The sequence below is a fragment of the Globicephala melas genome, chromosome 13 (assembly GCF_963455315.2).
Source record: "Globicephala melas chromosome 13, mGloMel1.2, whole genome shotgun sequence".
In the NCBI taxonomy this organism is placed as follows: Eukaryota; Metazoa; Chordata; class Mammalia; order Artiodactyla; family Delphinidae; genus Globicephala; species Globicephala melas.
Genome location: NC_083326.1, coordinates 51,068,881 through 51,078,942, shown reverse-complemented (window position 1 = coordinate 51,078,942; position 10,062 = coordinate 51,068,881). Strand labels below are relative to the sequence as shown.

At 40.3% G+C, this 10,062-nt stretch overlaps 1 protein-coding gene across 2 annotated transcripts in view; it reads right to left on the bottom strand.

The window, feature by feature from the left end:
• ABHD3 (abhydrolase domain containing 3, phospholipase) overlaps nt 1-10,062 on the bottom strand; it is a 44,675-nt gene that overhangs the window by 14,227 nt on the left and 20,386 nt on the right. For both annotated transcript variants that reach the window (XM_030842568.2, XM_030842567.2), the window contains exon 5: nt 3,402-3,514. In XM_030842568.2, coding sequence (XP_030698428.1) covers nt 3,402-3,514 — 113 coding nt within the window. The remainder of the gene's footprint in view (nt 1-3,401; nt 3,515-10,062) is intronic.

Genomic DNA, 10,062 nt, shown 5'->3' with positions numbered 1-10,062 from the left:
TGGGTCTCACCTTCAGAGATTCTGAGTAATTGGTCTGGGTGGCCATTCCGGTTGCCTTTGCATCCTTGTACCCTACAGCAAGTTTGTAAGGGCTCCCTCGTCTAGAGTTAGACTTTCTGAATTGTGGCAGAGCAGTTGGCCCCTAAAGTCACTTGTTTTCTCTCCCTACTCCCTCTTGCTATTTGTCCTTATCTCCTATCACATATTTTCCTTTCATTTTATCAATTTTCCTGATTCTACTCTAGTTCTATTTTGGTAAGAGGGACAAGAATGGAGTTTAACCTGCAGTAATGTCAGAAATCTAAGTTTGACATTGCCAACTAAGAGAAAGGATGATAGCCTAAATTCTGTTTCTCATATTTTCCATTCTTTATTTCTCCAATTGCCCAGGTTCTGAAATAGGACAAATGAGTAAAAATTCTCTAATTCTTTTTATACAACCCACATGGAAAAAAATCCATTTACAGAGTGAATGTGATGAGATTTTAGATTAAAAATGGAGATTTCATGGTTTTTGTTGTTGTTGTTTTTGTTGCTGTTGTCCAAGGTTTACTGAAAATATGACAGCACAGCAGAAAGATTCACATGGCTCCATGTGGTGTTTTAAAATTCATCCCAACTGTAGGCTGAGTGACTGTAGGTTAGACAGACTGCCAAAGGCCAACAGCTTCAGCACTTCCGTAGTGTCAGAAACTACTTCAGTGATTTCCTGATCCAGGGCTGAGAGCTCAGGCTGGAGATTTCGTTCTTGAAAACAACTCTTCATTAATGACTGTATTCCTGGTTTATAGTACTGTGGTTCACTAAGCTATTTAGAAGATAATGCTTACTCTCCTGCAAAAGGGTCATTCTAGGGTCCTAGTTTTGGTGGCCCTATTCTTTGGCTGGAGGTCAGAGATTTCTGAGTCTGATGTAATAGGCAAATTGAAAGGGTTGGAAGTGAACCTCAGGAGTAGGAAGGAGCAGGAATAGCTATGACCGAGTAGGTGGGGATGCTTCTTAGTTATTACTCAGGAGCAAAATAATGTCAAGACATTACCCCCCAAAAAGCTGTCTTACTTTGGCAAGAAAAAGACTCCATTTTCACAAAAAAAAAAAAAAAGAGAGAGAGAGAGCGAGAGAGAGAGAAAAGATAACCCATGGATTAAGAGATTTAAGAGACATATCAATCTCAATATGTGGACTTTAGCTGTCTGCTGCCTCAAACAAACTGTAAAAACCAGCCAACAGACTGATGGGGAAATGAAATACTGACTGAATATTTGATGATATTTAGGAATTATTGTTAGTTTTTTTGTTTGTTTGTTTGTTTTCTTGCGGTACACGGGCCTCTCACTGTTTTGGCCTCTCACGCTGCAGAGCACAGGCTCCGGACGCGCAGGCTCAGCGGCCATGGCTCACGGGCCCAGCCGCTCCGCGGCATGTGGGATCTTCCCGGACCGGGGCACGAACCCGAGTCCCCTGCATCGGCAGGCGGACTCTCAACCACTAGCACCACCAGGCAAGCCCCTTATTGTTAGTTTTGTTCAAATGTAATCAAGTATTGTGATGGGTTGTTGTTGTTGTTTAAGAGACTCTACCTGTTAGAGATACCTACAGAAATCTTTATAAATGATGTCTAAAATTTATTTTAAAATAATCAGAGTTGAGAGGGAATGGGGGGGTGGTACTACTGACAAGATTATCCTTGAGTTGATAGTTATTGAAGCTGGGTGATGAGTATATATGAGGCGTCATTATACTCTTCTTACTTTTATATATATTTGGGAATTTCTATACATTTTTGAAGCTAGTTTACCAACTCATTGGGAGATTGGAATCCGACTGAGTCTAGAGCAGCGTGGATTCCTTGGCTAGACTTAGTTCTGTCTCAAAACCCTTACTTGGCCCCAGGCATCACAGGCTTGGAGATTACCCAACCTGGGCATAAGGATCTTTGACAGACGCTTCTGTCTGCTACATCTCCAAAAAGAAAAATGTGTCAAGCTGTAAAACACATCCCCGAGTGGTAAACCCACTTGGGAACATGTCACAGTGCTAGGCAACTAGAAGGGGTACTTCCTTTGAACAATTTACAAGACATTAATATTCAACAAGCTGCAGAGGCTAACGGTCAAGTTCGCACTGAGGCTTCAGTTCGACAAGAATAGGCATTTCCCAGGAACCTCTGAACAGAGAATCTGGGCCTGTTTATGTAAGGTCTGGCTTTTAAAAAAGTAAAGAATTTATATGATTAAAGGAAGAAAGTTCAGCTGGGCACCTTGTCCTTTAAGGTTCTCATTATGGGGCAAAGGAAAGAGAAGTGAAATCCTTTCCTTTAAGCACAATTCACAGATTCTGCCTGGGTTTTCTGCGGTGATTCAGATTTCTTCCTTTAGTAGGTCAAGTCAGACCTTCCATGCTAATGTAAGAAACGTATTCTTTTCTTCTTAGTTTTATGTTTATCAGAATCTAAAAAGCTGTTGTTAGAGCCGATTTTTTAGAGCCTATCATTTGTAAAGCTGTTCATTTTCAAGTAAACATGCTCCTAAAATGTTCTAAAAACTGAAATGACAGATAAATCAATTACAAAATTAAGAAAAATATAGCATTTTCTATCTCATGTGTTTGTTGATTTTGGACAATGCTTTAGGTAATCTAAGCATAGCAAAATGCCATATAATAAAAATTTTGGATTGTATTAAGCTCACTATTACTACAACAAAAAGATTAAACAATTAGCCTAAGTATATAAATATAAAATATAAATATATACATGGCATAGAAGGTCCAAAAAAGCCCCTATGCAAGCAGCACCAATTAAAATATTCATTTGCTTAAAAAAGCAGCTGGAGTAGGGGGTTACAAACAGCATTTCACAGTTTCTAGGAGAGCATTCTAGGGAAGGTCCATTTGCCCAGCAACAAAACTAAACAAGACAAAACAAACAAGAAAAACACCACCTGGGGAAAAACTGTTTTGAAGGCCCCTTCAGTTGGAGAGAGCAATAATAATTATTTCTACAACTGGAGTGATGAAAGTCATGGTACAAGTTCAGCTTCCTGAATGGTCCTGGAGAACACGGTGGCAGTGATGGCTGGGAATACATCAGGGAATCTGAAGGTCAACGTGGCTGCCACCCAGTGATAGAAATCAACTCCATGGGGTTCGGACAAGCCTTCGGGCTCACAAAACCCCAAGCACCTCGAGGAGGTACTTGTATACTTCTCACCACAGAGACCAGTAGTCAAGGAAAATATTAAAATTTACCTGAATTAATTCCTTCATCCATTCAGCCACATGTGGAGAAATATGATAAAAATAATCAAACATTTAAATGCCCATGCAGCTTACAGTCGTCTGAAAGAGGCACTCGCTAGCACCACTTCCCTTTTGGACATTTTAGAAAGGAAAAACCTTACCCTCCCATTGAAACTCCTGCTGCCAGGAATGGAGCAGAAGGGTACAGACTGTGAACATGCTGAATGACCGTCTCCAAGTCTTCAGTGTTCGCACAACAGTAAGTCCTTGGCGTCTGCAAGCAATGACAGGTAAAGCACAAAAATTATAATCAGGAGGTTCATCATTTGTATAATGCAGAATTGTAAAAAAGAGCAAGAAGTCATAAATACGAGAAAATGACCTTTGTTTGCACATACTATGAGTCATGATAATTTATCATTTTCCTGTCTTGCAGTACACATATATGCCATTTAGGGTCAGTGTTATTTGAGATGGCACTAACAAAAGACTCTGATCATGCAAGAAAGCCTGGACGAAAATGGGGCAAGACCAATACAAATACCTCAAATTAAACAGATATGCAGTACTCTACTCAAATGTGTCTCTAACTAAACAAGAACAGAGTCAATTTAGGCAGAAAAAGTGGAGAATCACACCTTTTTGTAGGAAAAAAACAACAACTTATGCCTGACAAAGCCAAAGCCAAAGTAATTCTTATTAAAAAACACAATCAAGCAACCAAAAAAGGCTTTCCAACAATACCACAAAAAATTTAAATTGTGACTCCTTTCTTACGGGGAGCTGTTTTCTCTATCTTGAGTGCTGTCTACCAATGAAGGAGTGTGATTTTCTGGCACTGCCTTCACTCTAGATAAAGCAACATCCAGTGTGCTTTATTAATTAAATATTTTCTTTTTCAATAATATTTCCATATAACCCCAGCTGTGCTACACTGAAAACAGACACTTAAAATGTTAAAATATGTAAAGCTGATTATGTTTTAATACATAATGCATTAAAACAAATGGTTTTCATGTGAATTTCATTAATAAGGGCTCTGTTTCCAGCAGAAAAGCTTCACAGATGCTTTATTTGAGATCTGGGAGCAGAGGGCAATCCTGTCTGTACAATGTATGTGAGAGTGTATATATGAATAAAGTATATGTGAGATAAAATAACCAGCAATTTAATAACAAAGAGAGAAATCTGATAACCTTTTATTACTCTAGTAAAAATACCAAAACAAGTTATGTGTACCACCCTGATTGTAATATTCCAGTAAACTATGATTGGAAGGTTATGTGCCACCCACCATTCAATTACTAATGAGTAGTCTGAGGAAATTACAATTTTCACTGATGCCTCCACCTAAACTCAAGGCTAAAACACTCCTATTGCCTGCTACCATCTTTCTGAGATCTGCAAATATAAAGCTCACCAAAAGACAAATGTTAACCTGACGGTACTCACAATGGCTAACATTTACTGAATGATTAAATTTGTGTCCACAAAACCCTGAGGAAGATCCTATTATTATACTTAGGAAACTGAGTTTTTAATAGAAAACTGAGTTTAGAGAGGTTAAGCAACTCCTGTAAACTCCTGAACAGCTAGTAAGTGACGAAGCTGAGATACTTCCAAAAATACTTTGTGATTAAATGCATTTGAGGGGCACAAATTCAATGTAAAATCTAAACAGAATAATATCTACTACCAGTCTCATTCATAGTGACTGCAGAATTTGTCACAAGAATTCCGGTGAAAAAGATCATCCCTACTTGGCATTTTTACTACACGTGAGTTTATTCACGCTGCATAGTTTTTAAATTTCTGTATTATTTATAAACAATCACCAACACATACGCTTGTTATGCAGGCTTCAAGTGAAGTATGTGTGTACATGTATGTACATACACACAGAGTTAGGGTATGAGAAAAATGGCCTATGGAAAATGATTAGGATCAGAGAATTTTAGTTCCAGGAAGGACCAGAAATAGCACCTCGTTCCTTATTTACAAGTGGGGAAACTGAGGCTCGGCAAGGTTGAGTAATTTGCCAAAGGGCACAGAGTAGCAGAGCTTGGAGTTTATGTTTGTAATAAGTAAACTACTTCTTGTAAAGCACTAGGGTTCCATGAGATATTTAGTAAGCAAATCAATATCTGGTACGCTCAGACATAGGAGCTTATTTTTCCCTAAATGTTTTTCTCCCAGTGGATTACATTAAGTTGGGAACTGATAATGCTGGTGTGGATCAAAGCTGCCAGAACTCTGAAACTCAGCGCATCTAGAGCCTCTCTGGCACGATCTGCCGCCTGCTGGCCGCTCCCTTAGCTTCCGTGATGGCTTCGTCCCGTTCTCATCCTGCTGCTGGCTTTCCATTTCCTGTCATTCTCCCCACAACCCCAAATATGAGAATTCATTTCCATCAGTTTTGTTGTAGGCCTGCATCTGCTCATTCTCTGGTCAATACCCAATTCCTGGAGGTCTGGTCTACCTTCACAGCTTCATCAACCACGTCTAAGCAGCGACTAAGCCTGAGTCTCCAGTCTCTTCCTTCTTCCTGGGCTCCAGATGCAAATTCCCAAGTTCTAGAAGTAATGTTCTGTCAGTACTTCAAACTCAAAATGTCCCAAAGTAAACTCTTTTATCTCTTCATGAAAACTCCTAATGCTTCTCCTAACTTCCCATTTTTCTATAAATGACATCTACATTTTCTTAGTTAAAACTGTAGGTGACACTGCCTTCTTCCTCTCCCTTAACCCACAGCCAATAAACTTCCAAGTCTTGTAGCTTCTTCCTCCCCAGAATCTTTTCAGGCAACACAGGCGAGCCCTTCTTTCCACTCTAGTAAAGGCCCTGGTTCGTTAGATTCTCTCAGAAGGCCCCAGGGACAAGGATGTGAGTGCAAGCGGTTCATTTAGAAGGTGATAGGGGGAATGGGGAGTAGGGGAGTGGTGAGTGAGTGTGAGTCAGAAAGAGTAGGAAGCCAGTAAAGAATGTTACCCAGCTGTTTGTGGCTGTGGACAACTGGGACTCAATCCCCTCGGGGCATTTTGGGAGACTATAGAACAAGGCTCAAAATTATCCCAACCAAGTGGCAAGGGAACTGGGTTATTTGCCCACCAGTTCGCTTCAGCCACTGGTTGAAGGCAGCTCCTGGGGGATGTTAACTCCCTGGCACTCTGGTCGGCCCTGAGCAGAGGCTCAGCAGGCTTCCATGGCTAGAGAAGGCCCCCAGTCAAAGAGATGGGGGTGCTTGCAGTGGGAAGCCATCAGGTAGGCAAGATGGGAATGGTAAGCACCAAAGGGAAAAAGGTGTGGAAAGGGTGTGGCGCCAGCTGTCTTTGCTCCCAGGCATTTGTACCTCTCACCTGGACTACCAGGTGATAACCTCTGAACTAGTTAACTGCCAGCCTTTCCTAATCACCATCCATAATCATACATCCGATTCAACGTGAGATTAATCTTCCTGAAGAACACTTCCAGCTCTAATCATGACAGTGTTTCTGATTAAAATTCTTCATTAGCTTTCCATTGTTGACTGAATTAAATCCAAAGTCCTCTGCTAAGGCCCTTCACAATATGCCAAGTAACCTTTCCAGCTCTGCGTTTTACTAGTCCTCCATATGTATGGATTCTGGTCCATGGGACACTGCTGTTCTCTTGCCTGCTAAGTCTCTTAATATCCTTGCCACCTGTGTAAACTTCATCTGCCAAGTGGCCTTCACAGTCAACTCTGCCTGCTGAAATCATGCCTTGAAAAAATTGAATAAATGTCAGACAAAAGGTCAGACTTGGCCCCTGTTCTCCAGGAACTCACAGCCTTTCCCAATTCTACCCCTACTTGTCCCGGCCAGCCTGCTCCCTGCCCTTACTATCTATATGTGAGGCTCTCTCTATTACTATCTTGCTCACCTCTATACAGTCAATAAATACTTGTTGAATTGAATGGAAACACACAGGATTGAAAGTGAGATGACCTGATTAGTAACTTCTGATATGCAAACCTACGTGGTTATACCACACAACCTCTTGCTACTTGATGGGCTCCAACAGGGAACATCATATGCCTTCTTTCTTCATAGGACTTGAGTCCCATTAAAGAAAGAATTCACCTAGGATACACAGCAAAGACACTTGTGGGGGTAATACATTGAATTGATAGGACTGGCAGAAATTTTCCTCAGGTTTGAAGACATAACTTTATAGCATCTTTTTATTTTATTTCATTTTATTTTATTGGCTGCATTGGGGTCTTCGTAGCTGCGCACGGGATTTCTCTAGTTGCGGTGAATGGGGGCTACTCTTCATTGTGGTGCGCGGGCTTCTCGTTGCGGTGGCTCCTCTCGTTGCGGAGCACGGGCTCTAGGCGCGTGGGGTTCAGTAGTTGTGGCGCTCGGGCTCAGTAGTTGTGGTGCACGGGCTTAGTTGCTCTGTGGCATGTGGGATCTTCCTGGACCAGGGATTGAACCCATGTCCCCTGCATTGGCAGGCGGATTCTTAACCACTGCGCCACCAGGGAAGCCCCTATAGCATCTTTTTAGATTAAAAATAACGTTAGTTAATTCTCAGTTGCTAGGGCTGCTAATACCACCAGCAACTATCCTCTTATTTCATACTTCCAGAACAGAGGTAAAGTAAGCCGCATCTAATCCCTAAAGGGAGGAAGGAAGACCTGGCAGGATTCAGCTGGGTGATGAAAGCTCCTTTTAGAGTGAGAAGAGGATGGGAAAGGTATTCTTGAAAAATGCAGAAAATCTAAAGGATAGGTAACCTTCAGCAGACGTTTGGGCATAAATAATGGGTTGGCCAAAAAGTGCATTCTTGTTTTACCATAAGATGTAACAGACAAACCCGAACAAACTTTTTGACCAACCCAATATTTTATGTTAGAATAATTTGACAATAATTACAAACCAAGATTGTTCAAATTGTTCAACTGCAACTGCGATCAGAGAGAAACAATAGTAATTTGTTAAATGGCTTTTTAGAGGTTACTTTTTAAAAAGCATGGAAGAGAATGATGAAGTAAAATTAATTCTAATTATACATAATAGGTGAGAAAAGAATAAAGTATATTTTATATTTATCTATGAACTACATCTAATTTATCCTTAATCAACTTCCAAAACGTAGACAAACCGGTTTCTCCTTATTCTGAAAGAGAATTTTCTTGTCCTGATTTAGAAGTCATTTGTTTTAAAATGCAAATATAACTGATTCATTTTGTTGTGAAGCTGAAACTAACATACCATTGTAAAGCAATTATACTCCAATAAAGATGTTAAAAAAATAAATAAATAAAAACATGAGGACGTGTGAAAAAATTTTTTGGGAGGGTACAGAAACAAATTAAAATTCACCCTGTTAATCAGGTAGCCTGACTTTCCCTAGCTATTCTGGGAGCAGATTAATTTGCTAATCTGCAGAAAAAGCCATAACCCAGGACCCTTCTCTCAATACCTGCCACACATCCAATACTGAAGAAGGCCAGCTCGTAAAAAGATTTCAGTTTTCTGTCCAGAAAAAAATAAAACTGAAAAAGGCACACAAATGTCTTTTTAAAAATCACTTAAATTTCACATTTACTTTATTGTAATGTCTTGATAAACATCAAGAGCTTACAATATTTCATTTTACAGTCTTCTCTCTAGTATTTAACGATCTGTACTCAAATATTTGATAAGATGCTGCTTACATGAACTCTGTGATTCTTGTGTGAATGTAGGCTACCCCAAAAGGAATAATACTTTTATAATAGGGCGAATTATGCTTTTTAACCGCTCTCTACAGTGTGTTTTTGTTGTTGTGTTGTTTTGCTTTCATTCCACCCACTCCCAGTCCAGTACCTAATGAGCTACCCAAATCATTCTTAGAAAAATTGATCTTATTTTTGGAAACTGAGTTTGTTAAACAAAGAGTCAGAGAAAACAAATGTATGTGCATATGTAAATAAAACCAGCACTTTAATGAATAATCATTTCGCCTACATTGATAGGCATATAAAATGACCAGGTATCCAAATCTGCCTGAGAATTTGTTAGTTATTTAAAGTAACCAACCACAAAACAAAGGGCCCCAAGAAATATCCTGGCCAATGCTGGGGCCAAGATAGCCTATATGCCGTGTTCCTGCTAACGTTCTGGATAGCCATGGCGCATGCTTATGCAGTCATGCTACAAAGCGACACTGATAAATGAGCACAGTCTGTTAGTGGCTTAGAGCCTGTCAGCCAGGCAGGCAGGAGTTCTCAGGCCAGGGTCCTAGGAAGCCTGGGACTACCCACCACCTCAGCCCTGCCTGCAGACTAGACTCACCAGGGAGTTTTAGGACAAACACAGGCACCTGGACTCCAGCCCAGGCCAAATGAATCAGAATCTTTGGGGGATGGCATCCAGGGATCAGTACTTTTTCAAAGCTTCCCAGAGGCTTTTACTGTGCAGTCAGGGCTGAGAACCAACTGCTCGAAGAGAATAAAGAAACAGGGTGAGACCTGAGCCAAGAGAGGAGGAGGCTGCACTGACAAGAATGACAAATCCTACCTAGAGTCACTTGGGAAGAGGGAAGTCTAGTTCTATGGGGATTCCCTGCAGTGCACAGAGAAGTATTGCTAAACATCTCATGGCATAAAGGAACACCTGGCACAGCTGAAGCCTTCGATGAATGGTAGCTAGCTATTACACTGTTGCTATTCCTAAAATTATCATTGTTATTCCTAAAAAATATACTATTCCTAAAATTCTTTATTTACTTAAACATTCTTTTTATTTAAAAATTGTTTAAATATAGAGAATTGCACAATCTTTTGCATACCCACCACTTACAGCAGTTGATATT